Source organism: Alosa pseudoharengus, unplaced genomic scaffold (assembly GCF_046254945.1).
Source record: "Alosa pseudoharengus isolate Yale_2024_CS ecotype anadromous, Long Island Sound unplaced genomic scaffold, YU_APseudo_1.1 YU_APseudo_1.1_scf_10, whole genome shotgun sequence".
In the NCBI taxonomy this organism is placed as follows: domain Eukaryota; kingdom Metazoa; phylum Chordata; class Actinopteri; order Clupeiformes; family Clupeidae; genus Alosa; species Alosa pseudoharengus.
In genome coordinates, this window is record NW_027468565.1 from 13,841,038 (window position 1) to 13,856,657 (window position 15,620).

The 15,620-nt window shown below is 41.3% G+C and overlaps 1 protein-coding gene across 1 annotated transcript in view; it reads right to left on the reverse strand.

Moving 5' to 3' along the window:
- Window positions 1–4,014: 4,014 nt before the first annotated feature.
- Window positions 4,015–15,620, reverse strand: part of grm8b (glutamate receptor, metabotropic 8b) — a 52,090-nt gene continuing 40,484 nt past the window's right edge. Inside the window, exons 7-10 of the mRNA XM_076264492.1 lie at window positions 8,584–8,723; window positions 6,172–7,107; window positions 4,203–4,449; window positions 4,015–4,064 (exon numbers count right to left, since the gene is read on the reverse strand). Of these exons, the coding sequence (XP_076120607.1) occupies window positions 4,015–4,064; window positions 4,203–4,449; window positions 6,172–7,107; window positions 8,584–8,723 (1,373 nt within the window). The remainder of the gene's footprint in view (window positions 4,065–4,202; window positions 4,450–6,171; window positions 7,108–8,583; window positions 8,724–15,620) is intronic.

Below are 15,620 nucleotides of genomic sequence, written 5' to 3' on the forward strand. Positions count from 1 at the left end.
AGTCAAGATTGTTTTGCAATTGTAGCTATGCATATCATCTAACTCAGTTGATAGTCAAAGAGAAAACATGCAAAACCAGGTCGGATTGGATCCAGACACCATCCAGAAATGTTGACTAGATGTCCTAAGCAGTGTTGGGCAAGTTACTGAAAATTAGTAATTAGTTACAGTTACTAGTTACTTCTTTCAAAAGTAATTCAATTACGTTACCAATTACTGTATATCAAAAGTAATTAGTTACTAGAGAAAGTAACTTTTGAGTTACTTTTAAGTCTGCTTTTAAAATGTCAATATGAACAGTACTGAACAGTCACACACACAATAAACCTAATTTTTGGACCTATTTATTGTAGTTTCTACGGCCCTTCAAATCAATAGCCTTGTGCATTAGTTCTCAAACTTTTTCCGACCACAAAACATTCTACAATGCATGGCCTCCCTGACCTTGTTTTGCGCCACCCTCACCATCTGGTTTGATAGATATGTACAGTACACTGCCTACTGCTTGCCTTCTACTAGTATGCATGGTGGTTGGTTCAGCTGACACTGAATTCTGCAATATAGTAATAAGTTATTATTATCATTATTATTGCAATCCTTCTGTAGGCTACATTGAATTCGTTCAATGGGATGTAATGTGAAACAATGTTAAATGGCCTATTTTCAAAGCAGTTATTGTCTGCTCACACACACATTACCTTAGGTTATCGTCATCCTGCTTTGAACACAGTTGTATTTTATAGCATTTTAAGCACCACCAGTTTGGGAAAAGCCTGCGCTGCACAAGTGCTGACCTACCGAAATAAGTTTTAATGCATCCGAGAGTTTGATTGTCGCGCACTATGCAGAAGGTTTCTCTTCATCTGATAAGGTGTTACAGAGAGAAGTTGCATGTTCCGTCGCAGACAAATGAATCCATAACACCATGGACGTCAATTCCGATGTAAACATAGCCTACTGTGCAAATAACTCAAGTCGCTGTTACGTACGGTAGGCTATTTGGAGGTTTCTTTATCTGGTAAGTGAAATCTGCATTTTCCTCTCGAGTTAAACGTGTGCTTGCTTGTGCCAAGGCTATATATAGGCTACCGTAGCCTATTTGTGTTGTGGCGTGGCTATGTTGTAAGAATGAGAAATTGATATAACGAGGCTTTTGTGCAATAGGCGAAAAAGAGCGGAGATAAACAACAATGCGCTTTTACTGTAGTGGAGCTTACAAGATGGAAACGAAAGGGAAAAGGCTTTTAAGATGCCCATTTAAATTGTAGCGTAATGCACTCTTGTGTGTTTTAGCATAAATCCGAAATAAGGAGGAATGTGAGGAGGCTCCTATTAACTGTAAAGAATGCATCTGCAATCTAAACATGAAACACAATCGCTGGAAACACAGCTAAGGTCGGAAGACAAAGCAGCAAATGTGCATCTTGTCTGCAGTCGTTCATTCAAGATCAACAGAGTAGGCTAACGCAAGTAACGAACTCTTTGAAATTTTAGTAATTGTAATTGCGTTACTGGATTTACAAAAATACTTCGTTACATGCTCGTTACCACTAAAAGTAGTGGAATTACAGTAACGCGTTACTTTGTAACGCATTACTCCCAACACTGGTCCTAAGGATGTAGCCTGGTTGAAACCAGTACGTCTGGGTTTTTCCCAGGCTACTAAGGATGCCCAAAATGTAAAAACCTCAATAACTTGTTTATAAGGGGTTAGGTGGTTTTCCCCTTGACTATAAGATACAGATGCAACATTGCTGTAGAAGCTTGGTGATCATAAAGTGGACTGGACATCATCATATTGGAAACAACTCTTGAAACAAGTCTGATAATATCAAACCCAGTTGGTTGTTTGTTTTTCTATTTCAGTTCAGACTCAAAATACACATTTGTATCTACGCAAACATAGTCTGAAACTAACAGTCTTTAAGGATTGTTTAAGCTGACAAAAATATATGTATTGAGAGACAAATTTTTGGCATCATGTTTGCAATGCTAGAAATAGCCGCTGTCATTAGTAAGATAATGGTTGGCAGTGTAACAGCTTTTATTGTACTTCTTTATTCAGTGTCCATGAGACATGAGAAGCTATGAAGGGATTCACTGTGGAATCAGTCACTGACCTTATTTGTCATAGTGTTTGCCGTAGGCTTCAGTCCAAATCCTGAGATGCATTGTTACAGAATCAGTCATGAATATGTAGGAGATTTTATTCATCAAGGTATTTATGAAAAAGTAGGTTTGGGATTAGGAAGGCTGGTTCAGGCTATTTACCATGCTTGTAGCAATCAAGGTTTCATAGAAGGGCTGAAGGCATTTTCACTAATGTGGGCTGAAGGCCTTTAAATTGAGTGCTGTAACTTGAGCCACATACATTACATTTCACATTTGTAGCTTCCATTTCATTTACATGTGATAAGGAATAACTATAATTATCACAAAATGCAGCATCTACTAGTTTGACACATGTAAATTTAGATATCGATATCAAAGGATGTTAAAAACATGTATGAGAAAATGCTTATGGTCGTACTGTGGTCACAGACACATTAACAAACATCCTACAATATTAGTCGTTTTCATTGTGTTTTGCACACGACTAACCACAAACATGTATACAGTAAATAGAACTACTCATGTATCCTCACTAATCTTTATTTATTTCTCTATAGATCACGGACACCAGTTCTGGGATATGTACTGTTATTGTTCCCCTTCAGCCTTTCCCCTCTGAAGTACAATCTGCATGGAGAATGAACATGGTTTGATTATAAATCCACAACTGTTGAAACGGGAGAGAACAATAGAGATCACTCACTGGAGGATTCTGTGGAGTTCGACCTCATTAACCTGATGGGTAAAGTATTACAATGTTCTGTTGTAAGTATGTGACATTATACTTATGTCTTACATTAGGAATGAATAACACAAGCTTTGAGTATCAAGCTGTGATGTCATTGTAGTAACCTCCACCACAACCTTTTCATATCTGTAGTCACTTGCCTTCATATAAAACATAGTTGACTGAAAGTGAGGTATACTTGCAACAAAAGCCTCTTACAGTTCATACAAATTAATGTGTCTTTCCATTTGTCTCGTAAGTCCCCCGCCCGAGTTGGAAAGTGTAAATTACCCAGCTTTCTTGCGGCATTTCACGGAAGCACGCCCCCTTTAGCTCGAAGTTCTTGAGGGTAGCCCAAGGTGGCCGTACGACCTTACAACAAACATGGCTGTCTTCCCAAAAAGACTACAAACCTCAACGTTCGCGCTAGCAACTCATACGTACATGTCGTACGGGTGGGCATACAAGACTAATGGAAAGACGGATAAGTACTCAAATACAGGACAAACCTGTAGCCTACTTGTTCATGGACAACATGTTCTGTTTGTGGATGAACAGTTTCCCATGTGTCATTTTGAATAGAGCACAGGGCAGTGTGTGAAATAAGATTTGCAATAGAGAACAGCTTTAGGTGAAGATAGATAAAACTTCTTCTGAGGCATTCCTATTTTGTATCACTTCAAGATCAAAGGTTTGTTCAAAGACATTGAGCAAAATATCAAATTTCTATTCATAGCCCAAATAGTGTAGCCAAATTAATGTTAGGTTCTGTTCAATCAAACTAGTACCCCTTACCCCCAGATGCACTTCCAGAAATGCCACACATGTATAAAACAATCCTTTATTGTAAATAAACGATTTGTATAAAAATGGCATGCTTTAGTCAGGGCATACACACACACTCAGATTTCAGGGCTATAATCCAACTTCACCGCTAGCAATGACAAATGACTTTCATAATGCTGGTCAGACACTGTTGGATAACAACAATTTAAAATCATGACAGCCACTGAATATTTACACTTAATTTAACTATTGTGACAGATTTTTTTTTAATTCTCACTACTCATCGTTCAATCTCTTCTCTTTATACCCTCTTCATTTAGACGTGTCTTTGATTAAGACTCATGTGAGATCGGACTCCATGCGCATCTGTATGAAGCACTGTTCTGTTTTCACATGGCATGGTTGGTGTAACTCACATATGTGTTCTTTGAAGGTGGAGCTGGAAAACAAATGGGAAGAAGTTCACTGTTTACTCCTGAACTAAACAGAACAGAGATTGTAGAAGCTAGGCTTTAAACCAGTCTGCGTAATTCTGCATGAGCATCCAAGTGTTTAATAGAATTGGGGCTCTACTCACAGCTGCTCTCCTTGGGCTCACAGAGCTCCGTCTTCGCCTCACCGTTGGGCCTCTCGCTGGCCAGCTGGCTGAGTTTGCTGGACATGGTAGCAGCGGTGACAATGGCCTTAAAACTGCGCTTGTGCTTGGGGACATTCTGTTCAGGGTGGAGGATGATGACATAGACCTTGGGTATGTAGAGCACCCCCAGGCAGACAGAGGCACTCAGGCTGAGGGACATCGTCAGTGTCGTGGTTTGAATGTACATCTACAACACAAAAGGGACACAAGCGTTCAATCAAGTGAATTGGATAATTGGATGCCAGAGAGAACAGAGAGCATCAGTCATTTCTGTCCCAGTGAGCTCTTGCTGTCACTCGCACGGCTGACTGGAAAGGATCTCCTGCACAGGTGTGGTTGGAGTCAGCAACATCTCACTCACGCACGCACAGTGAGAGAGCTATGAGGATCACAGCTGACTTCCTCACATGCCGGATGAGAGAGAGCAAGAGAAGGATTAAAAGACAACTCGGCGGGCATGTGTGAGACACAGCGAGCCCTGAAGGTGTTACTGGTCTCCTGAAAAGCAGGCGAGTCCTGTGAGCCTCTTATGAATCTGACTGTAATACGGTAGGATGGCACAAAGAGAAGTGTTGCCATATGCACACACTGCAATTTTAGAAGTGTACAATGCAGAATGATGAGGATCACTTCGGACAAGATCTGATCTGCATTCCAGGGTAAAAGGAATGAGCTATCACGGAATTGTCACAGCCTATTCTGGTTTCACAGATCTGATTATTGAGTCTGTTCCACAAAGAAAGCAACCAAGTGACAGTGCAAAATAAGCACACTTGGGAAAATGCGACAGCACAACTGAAGTCCTTCCAAAACTCACAGCATAGCTGTGCTAATGAGGTCTGGAGGAAAACACAGCACAAAAGAACAGCAAAGTGCCATTATTGAATCAGATTCTCCACTCCATGCCTAGACATTACAGACAAAAATTGCTGCACACGCTGCACACTAAAGAAATCTCCAGTGACAAAAGGGACTTTGAAGGGACTCATTTTTAGACACAACAGTTTAAGCCAAGCCTTACGACCAATTTCTAAGGGACTACCACATTCCTATGGGTGTCTTTTAGACACACAGCTGTGCTGGTTTTTGATGTTCACAGACTGTGTCTGAATAATGAGGGCTCACAAGAGTATTATTTCAAGAGGAGAATATATTAGCACCATATGAAGACTTTCAGCAGATGCCCAAAATATCCAGATTCTTATGATAAATAATTGAGTCTAAAAAATTGAGTAAAAAAAAATTACAGGTAAAGAAGGGCATTCACCATTATTGTCTATACTGCTGAAACTGCATACTTAAATTAAAGGAGAATTCTGGCGATTTTTTACATAGATCTCTGTTTCTTGAGGTCACCGAGTACTGAGTTGAGCTTGAGTTGCTGCAGCCAACAGCTAGAGCCAGGCAGCTACAGTGCTACACTCTGGGGGCATGTTCGTGAGCCCCTATGTTCAGCTACAGTGCTACACTCTGGGGGCATGTTCATGAGCCATCAGCTACAGTGCTACACTCTGGGGGCATGTTCATGAGCCCCCCATGTTCAGCTACAGTGCTACACTCTGGGGGCATGTTCATGAGCCCCCATGTTCAGCTACAGTGCTACACTCTGGGGGCATGTTTGTGAGCCCCCATGTCCATGCTTCCAGACAGTAGCATTAACATTCATGCAGCAAGAGCTTGACTGATAAATAATAACTGATAAATAATTGTGATTTACTGTTGTGCTAATATAGCCATTGTCAATTAAAATTGCTCTGGAATGTTGCATTTCTTTTATTGTTATGTCTTAAACTATTGCTAGACAGGGTACTTAAGACTCAGTGCGCTTGTTTGATAAGTACAGATTCTCATTTTTTCGAAGATTCTTTTTACGCACTGTTGATACTGGACTGGTACAAGAAACTCTCACCTTTTCCTCTGACTGTGCTGTTCCAAAGAAGATTGGTATGAAAGCCAGCCATATAATACAGGTGGTGTACATTGTAAATCCAATAGGTTTGGCCTCATTGAAGGTTTCTGGCACCCCACGAGTCTTGATTGCATACACTGTGCACGTGACGACCAGGAGGATGCTGTAGCTCAGCGAGCAGATCAGGGCCAGGTCCGAGATGTCGCACTTCAGCATCCCGCGGGCACTGGACGGGTCCTGGCTGCGCTGCTCGCCATAGTCGACAACGGCGTTGGGCGGGTCGGCCACAAACCACACGAAGACGCCCAGCAGCTGCACGGAGATGAGGCTGAAGGTGATGGCCAGCTGCGAGGGCGGGCTGATGAAGCGCGGCGCCGCCACCGAGCACTTGCCCTGCTCGAAGATGCGGTGGATGCGGTTGGTCTTGGTCAGCAGCGCTGAGTAGCTGATGCTCATGCCCAGGCCCAGCAGGACGCGGCGGAAGGAGCAGGTGGCCACGTCCGGCGTGGACACCATGGGGAAGGTGATGGTGTAGCACAGGAAGATGCCCGTCAGCAGCACGTAGCTCATCTCGCGGCCTGACGCCCGCACGATGGGCGTGTCATTGTAGCGCGCGAATGTGGCCATCACAAACACGGTGGCCAGGATTCCCAGCACGGCGAGGAGGACGGGCACTAGGACCCAGGGCGAGTGCCAGTCCAGCTGGATGATGGGGATGGGCGAGCAGCCGGTGCCGTTGAAGTTGGGCCGCTGCTCGTAAGGGCACAGCTCACAGGTGAGCTCGCTGGCCTGGTAGTGGAAGCCGGCGCACCTTTCACAGTGCCAGCAGCAGGGCACGCCCTTCACAATCTTCTTACGCTCACCTGTCCGGCAAGGTGTACTGCACACAGAGGGGGGCACCGAGTAATCCCCGCTCGTCCACTGCAAGACATCCATCTGGACATTGGGGGAGAGGTAGACATTCATATCGTCACATTGGCTGAGCAGCTGCCCACCTATAAATACCAATGCCATATCTATCATGTCTGCTGTGGTCCACTGGACATTCAGAGTGTTTTTATAACTGCAATAATTCACACTTCTTGAAAACATTTTTTCCAGCATGTATTCCCTGAAGAGCTTCTGAAGGCGTGATAATTAGATTGACAAGAACTTCCCTAAGGCTTGTCTAGGAAACTAACAATTATGTGATTCTCTCCACCCACACATTATATTATATTCTTTTTAAAAAAACATGTTTTTTAGATTTCATATGATGGGATTCACATTACATTAAGTGGGATTAAGTTTTTAGATGTGGCTTACATCTCATTGTACGGAAGCTTATTGCTGCCACACTAAAAGAAATAAAAACGCTCAGTATTATGTAATTACGTGAAAAGTTTCTTGTTATAACAATATCTTATTCACGTTTTAACAAGATATGTATCACGTTATTACATGAAATTATCACGTTATTTCATGATAATGATATTTTCACGTTATAACATGAAAATATCATGTTATTTCAAGATATGATTTTTTCACGTTTTTACAAGATATTTATCACGTTTTTACATGAAATTATCACGTTATTTCAAAATAACGAAACTAAACGAAACAAGGCCACGAGAGCTCATGGCTGGCATAAATGATAACTAGTGTCTATGAACTTGCACCCTGACTGCTATTACAGTGCTGCTTGATGAGTGTTTGTTTTTGTGCATGTGTGTATGAGTGTGTAGGCTGTGTGTGTGGTCAATTCCCAGCTGACTGAGGAGCAGCGAAGAGGGATGTGTGTGTATCGGCAGAGAGCTGCTGAAAAGGAGGCCGATAGAGAGGTTCTATGCAGGATAGCCTGCTCACACCATAGACTGTATATATATGGCTCACACAGCCTGATAGTTCTGCTTTATCTTCTTATCAACACAATAAATACAACTTTCGCTAACTTGACGCAAGAGGGAGAAAGGGCTTTGATAAATATGCAAATCTTCACGCAATGTGGGTGAATGTATAGCCTAGACCGCTCTGGCTCGGTAGCCTGCATGTCAGCTCATCGCTGTCATTTCTAAGGCTGTGGGGAAGGGTCAAAATATCAGTATCTAATCAGCATCATGAAATAACATGATAATTTCATGTAATAACGTGATAAATATCTTGTTAAAACGTAAAAATATCATATCTTGAAATAACATGATATTTTCACGTTATAACGTGAAAATATCAGTATCATGAAATAACGTGATAATTTCATGTAATAACGTGATACATATCTTGTTAAAACATGAAAAAGATATTGTTATTACAAGAAACTTTTCACGTAATTACATAATACTGAGCCTTTTTAATTATTTTAGTGTGGCAGCAATAAGCTTCCGTATCATTGCACTTTTTTGTGTTCAGAATTTATACAACAGCAAAAATACTCACATCTAAATGCAGCTGGTCTATCCAATGGCCGATGACTTTGTATTCTCCTGCTGAAGTGTTGGAGGACTGGTATTGGAAGAGGTCATAGCGTCCAGGAGCGTCTCCGTTCTCATTGAACACAACAGGGGTCTTGGCACTACCTGCAGCGGGATAGCGAAGAGCAAGTTTTTGACCAAGCAGCATTTTAATTAAGATAAATATCCCACTGTGGTATGAGATAGTCTCTCTATGTATTTTACATCGTTATTTGCTGTGTATTTACATGCCCCCCTTTGCCCTTGAATTTGCCTCTCGGTAGAAAGGGAAGAAATTGTCCTGAGAGAGTTGTACTGTAATATGTCTGTTGAACACAAATGAGAGAAGGGCAGGTGATGGATGGGGCCCAGAGACTAAAAATCCACCACTTCTGCCCATGAGCGAGATGCCGGCCATAAGTCAGCCCAGGTGATTGGGGCCCACGCACTCAGACATATGACCTGGCACCCAGAGCCACAGCAGCCCTTTTATCCCTGATTACACTTTCTCTCTTAAAACTGACAGTGTACATAATATTAACCTGATCTGCAAAATCATTCAAGGCAATGAATTATTCAGAATAAACACTTGCAGGAGAGCCAGAGGGAAGCACAGAGGGGGGTGGGACGTAATTATGAATGTGGATCTCAGGCGGCTGAATTGCATGCATTATTAAAGGCTGCACAGCAATCGGAGCCAGCCAGCAGTGGGGTCTGCACTATTAGAGGAGGCAGCCTGGGATTCCTCTGGTCTAGTGGTCACACTTACACTGAGAAGATCTCTGGGTTACAGCGAAATCATAATTCAGTTGTCTGCCAAAACAAATGTATTATTTAAGCAAACAAATGAAGGCTGGGAGATGCATATAAAACCCAAAGGGCTATAGAACTGAATCCCAATAAATGTAAATGAATTAGCATTATATCATCTTCATCATGGTGTCACATGACTGTAGCTGCTTGGAATTCTAATTCACTGCAGAATGGTAATCAGGGAGAAAGAAGTGGTCACGATTTTAAGGCATTTTCCTGCAACTCCATCAAGCATGTATGCAACAGCCTCCTTTCACATACACTCAAGCAGCTCTCAGTTTGATGTTATCCCTGTTGTCTTTGTTGTTTTGGGATCCCCCTTTGATCTGTTGTTGTTCTATGAGATCATGCTCACTTTTGGTTAATATTTCCAGTGTATGACTCCTGTTATTTTCTGCTTTGTTCTGGATTACTCCTCCGAGTCATACTGTTTCATGTAGACATATAGTATTAAATCAAGCTTTTGACTGAAGGAAACATATTGTAGCTGGCAAGGGGGTTGTGCTGCCGTGTATGCTTCATGTAGTTTCACCTTATAATACAGTGTGAATGTGAACAAGAATGCTTAATGTTTAATTCTGTGTTTAATGTTCAAGTTCAAAATCTAGATTGTGCCTTGCTTGTTGTAAATCAACACTAAACTATGGGGCGCCAAATGTAACATGCCTTATTTCGTGGACAGAATCACTTTCGTGTGACGAAATACATATATTCATTACGAAACCATGTTACATCGTAACGCCTTTTGTCCACGGAATGCACAAATTGGTTTGCATTGTGTCCACGAAACACTGAAGAGAGTACATCATTTCGTGGACGAAATTGACTGGTGGCCTTTTCCTTTCGTGGACATAATGCTGAATGCAGTATTCACTGTCGTAGACGAAATGTTTGGTCAAAAGTCATTATGTCTACGTAAATACGGAATGCACCTACACGCACCATTCTGTGCATCCTATTTCAATTTCGTCCACAGAAGTATTGTGTTGTGTTACAGAAGGCATTCCGTCCACGCAATAGTAACTTAACAACTTGCATTCAGCATTGCATTCAGTGACATATGCATTCATTCTGTGGACGAAATGCATAAAAGAATCACGAAATCAGTTTTGTGACCTGCTACAAATTTCGTGAGTCAGCAGTTTACGGAATTAATTATGTGTCAGGATAATTTCATTACCTGGACGAAATGCATAAAAGAATCACGAAATCAGTTTTGTGACCTGTACAATACATTTCGTGAGTCAGCAGTTTACGAAATGAATTATGTGTCACGATAATTTCATTACGTGGACGAAATGCATAACAGAATCACAAAATCAGTTTTGTGACCTGCTGCAATACATTTCGTGAGTCAGCAGTTTACGGAATTAATTATGTTGCAGGATAATTTCATTACGTGGACCAAATGAATAACAGAATCACGAAATTAGTTTTGTGACCTGCTGCAATACATTTCGTGAGTCAGCAGTTTATGGAATGAATTATGTTGCAGGATAATTTTATTACGTGGACGAAATGCATAACAGAATCACGAAATCAGTTTTGTGACCTGCTGCAATAGCCTACATTTCGTGAGTCAGCAGTTTACGGAATGAATTGTGTGTCATGATAATTCCATTATGTGGACGAAATGCATAACAGAATCACGAAATCAGTTTTGTGACCTGCTGCAATACATTTCGTGAGTCAGCAGTTTACGGAATGAATTAGGGCCTATGTGTCACGATAATTTCATGGACGAAATGCATAAAAGAATCACGAAATCAGTTTTGTGACCTTCTAAAATATATTTCGTGAGTCAGCAGTTTGCGGAATGAATTAGCCAGTGGGTAGCCTAGGCTACCATTTAGAAGTGGCCACTTCAATCGCTCCTCCCGTTAGTCAGAGCTCCGTGAAACAAATGAAAGCCCTTTATTTGGACGGGCAAGTAGGCATAGCGATTAGGCCTATTATGCGCGCACTCCAGCGAGACGATAGGCCTACTGTATAAACTAGGCCTACTGTTAGGCCTACAACAAGTCGCGATTTATTAGGCTATCCAATCGCTATACTGTTTTCATTAACATTACAGGAATCCACTTCATTCATTGTTTTAAATATCGTTGCTTAGCCCACGAGTTGTCACTTTCACTTGCACAGACACGCAGGGGCGCCTGCAGGAATTAATGCTATGGTACGCACACCCATCACCCCCCCCCCCCCAGCAAAAAAAACAAAAACAAAAACAAAAAAATCACTCGTGAACAATATTGGTCCGTGCATTGGTCAGTCAGCAAAAAAGTAGCCTACATAGCATAACAACATCCACATGCAATAATACAACGACATCGTCTACAATGACCTATTCATTTGGACAACTTGATACAGCCCTATACAGGCTAAAGTTACCTTTAGTTTTGTTCTAGCGTAACGTGACGTCTGGCTTTAGTGCAGTCTAACGTTCTGACAAGCACACCGATTGCCTACCTTGTTCTTGTCCATCTGGAATAACTCCTAGCTTTGCTGCCTCCATCCTTTCTGTTTTCGTTGTTTAAAACTTGTGATATCCATGATGAGTATTGAGTTAGTGAATTAGCTCAACATTGTGTGCTAATAACCATATATAGATAGCCGAGTAAAAGAAAACAAGTAGCCTATTGCGTGCCTGCGTGCGTATTCTCTCTCCTGCTCAAACAAAATGTGCACGTTAATTTTGATAACGTGTTCACTAACTTTACGTAATAGAAAATGGTAAATAGCCTGATGGCATGCAGCTAATGGGATAGCCTACTGTGCATAGTTGGGAAGGTATGGTAGGCCAATTTGGTGTGAACACACACACACGGGAATTTCTCTCGCTGTTGAGCCTGATGGTACGCACAGTGCGTACGGACGTACACCTGCAGGCGCGCCTGCAGACACGCATAGACTTTGAATGAGCACTCACAGCCTACCACTACCACCTCGGCTAATATTATGCCTCTATATTTGATGAATTAAGAAGTAGGCGTATGCATTGATCAGGGGAACATTTAGTTTATTTTTCTTTCGGTCCACGGTTCCAGCAGTTGTGCCGCAAAATTAACAGACAGAAGCACCGGGCATAGATCTCTAGCCTAAATTCGTGGTCCAGTGGACCAGCAATCTAGGCTACTCGTTGAAGAGGCTCATAGTTTGAAGATCATAGACCATAGATAATTCAGAGAAAGCCTATGCAGTTGCTTTTCGCGGACCTAGGTCCAGCACGGCCTGGCACCGGTTTGCGGATTGCCAATCACACTGCCGTTGCAAAGCCTCTGAATGCAGCCAGCTGTCCCGTTTACCACGGACTTATGCTGCCACCTCGTGGCGAAAAGTTGCAATACATTTCACGCAGCTCTGTGAATAACGGCCGGCGCGAGTCCCACTTCTAAATGGGACCCACTGGCTAATTAATTCCGCAAACTGCTGACTCACGAAATGTATTTTAGCAGGTTACAAAACTGATTTCGTGATTCTCTTATGCATTTCGTCCACGTAATAAAATTATCGTGACACATAATTCATTTCGTAAACTGCTGACTCATGAAATGTATTGTAGCAGGTCACAAAACTGATTTCGTGATTCTTTTATGCATTTCGTCCACGTAATGAAAATATCCTGACACATAATTAATTTCGTAAACTGCTGACTCACGAAATGTATTGTAGCAGGTCACAAAACTGATTTCGTGATTCTTTTATGCATTTCGTCCACGTAATGAAATTATCCTGACACATATTTCATTTCGAAAACTGCTGACTCACGAAATGTATTGTAGCAGGTCACAAAACTGATTTCGTGATTCTGTTATGCATTTCCTCCACATAATGGAATTATCATGACACACAATTCATTCCGTAAACTGCTGACTCACGAAATGTAGGCTATTGCAGCAGGTCACAAAACTGATTTCGTGATTATTTTATGCATTTCGTCCACGTAATGAAAATATCCTGACACATAATTAATTTCGTAAACTGCTGACTCACGAAATGTATTGTAGCAGGTCACAAAACTGATTTCGTGATTCTTTTATGCATTTCGTCCACGTAATGAAATTATCCTGACACATATTTCATTTCGTAAACTGCTGACTCACGAAATGTATTGTAGCAGGTCACAAAACTGATTTCGTGATTCTGTTATGCATTTCGTCCACATAATGGAATTATCATGACACACAATTCATTCCGTAAACTGCTGACTCACGAAATGTAGGCTATTGCAGCAGGTCACAAAACTGATTTCGTGATTCTGTTATGCATTTCGTCCACGTAATAAAATTATCCTGCAACATAATTCATTCCATAAACTGCTGACTCACGAAATGTATTGCAGCAGGTCACAAAACTAATTTCGTGATTTTGTTATTCATTTGGTCCACGTAATGAAATTATCCTGCAACATAATTAATTCCGTAAACTGCTGACTCACGAAATGTATTGCAGCAGGTCACAAAACTGATTTTGTGATTCTGTTATGCATTTCGTCCACGTAATGAAATTATCGTGACACATAATTCATTTCGTAAACTGCTGACTCACGAAATGTATTGTACAGGTCACAAAACTGATTTCGTGATTCTTTTATGCATTTCGTCCAGGTAATGAAATTATCCTGACACATAATTAATTCCGTAAACTGCTGACTCACGAATTGTAGCAGGTCACAACACTGATTTCGTGATTCTTTTATGCATTTCGTCCACAATATGAAAGCATATGTCACTGAATGCATTTCATAAGTTGTTAAGTTACTATTGCGTGGACGGAATGCCTTCTGTAACACAACACAATAATTCTGTGGACGAATTTGAAATAGGATACACAGAATGATGCGTGTAGGTGCATTCCGTATTTACGTAGACAGAATTACTTTTGACCAAACATTTCGTCTACGACAGTGAATACTGCATTCAGCATTATGTCCACGAAAGGAAAAGGCCACCAGTCAATTTCGTCCACGAAATGATGTGCTCTCTTGAGTGTTTCGTGGACACAATGGAAACCAATTTGTGCGTTCCGTGGACAAAAGGCGTTACGATGTAACATGGTTTCGTAATGAATATATGTATTTCGTCACACGAAAGTCATTCTGTCCACGAAATAAGGCATGTTACATTTGGCGCCCCATACTAAACTATATTTGCTCTCAGGGTCCCCCTACAGTTGAGAAGCGCAATAATAAACAAACTAAATATGTGTCTTTTGCTACAAAGTATGAACATAACTCTGATAGAATATAGGGGTTGGGGAGCGGGGTAGTGTTCCTACCTGAACACAGAAAATGTGTTGAGGGCCGCTCAGACAATGGCAGAAGTGCCCTTCGTCATGTTATAAGGTTATGTGCCATCAAAATGATTTATGAAACGTTATTATAAGGTAAAAAAAACTATTAAGGAGGCCTTTAATATTAGTATGCATTTCTGTTGTCACTTTCATTCTGTGTCAGGTATTGTATATGTATTTATATGAAGTCAGAGTGGTTGCATGTACATTTCCCCAATGTTTAGGCCAGTGGGGTGTACTACGAATCTCGATTAGTGGGTTAGCGAGGTATGTTGCGCTCAAAGCCAGGCTATGCTGTGACACGAAAGTGGATCTGTTTTAGTGTCGCTATATCACCATGGTATCTTATGCTGTCAACCAAACCTGGGGCCTGTACTACGAAGGGAGCTTAACCTACCCAGATGTAACCCAGGGTTACTTTGTTAAACCGGGGTTGACAAAACCTGGTTATCTTTAGTGGTGTTAATCGGTACTACGACGCTGATTATGAAGTTGATTTGTTGAGCCGGGGTTAACCTCATTGGAGTTTGTGCGCGTTCACATAAAAGGGGCGTGTTGCAGCGCAAATCACCACTTTCATTGATGACGCGTTCACCTTATTTTACGGATGAGGAATGCACAATTATTATGACAAGTTATGAGGAATTAAAACCCACTCTACGACAAAAATCAAATACGTCGGCAGTGAACAAAGCAAGGCAAGACTGTTGGCAACGTATTGCAGATCGGGTAGCCTAAATGCCTAAAAGTAAAGTTTTATGTTCACATGTTCCTCAAATACGGAGGATTAATAGCTTGCGGAATGATATTTAATGAGTTTAAATAATTAAATTGCTTATTTATTTTGAGTTCATAGAAATGCCTACAGATGCAACACAATTTAGAAGTGGGCATATAGATTACAGTAATAAGGATCAT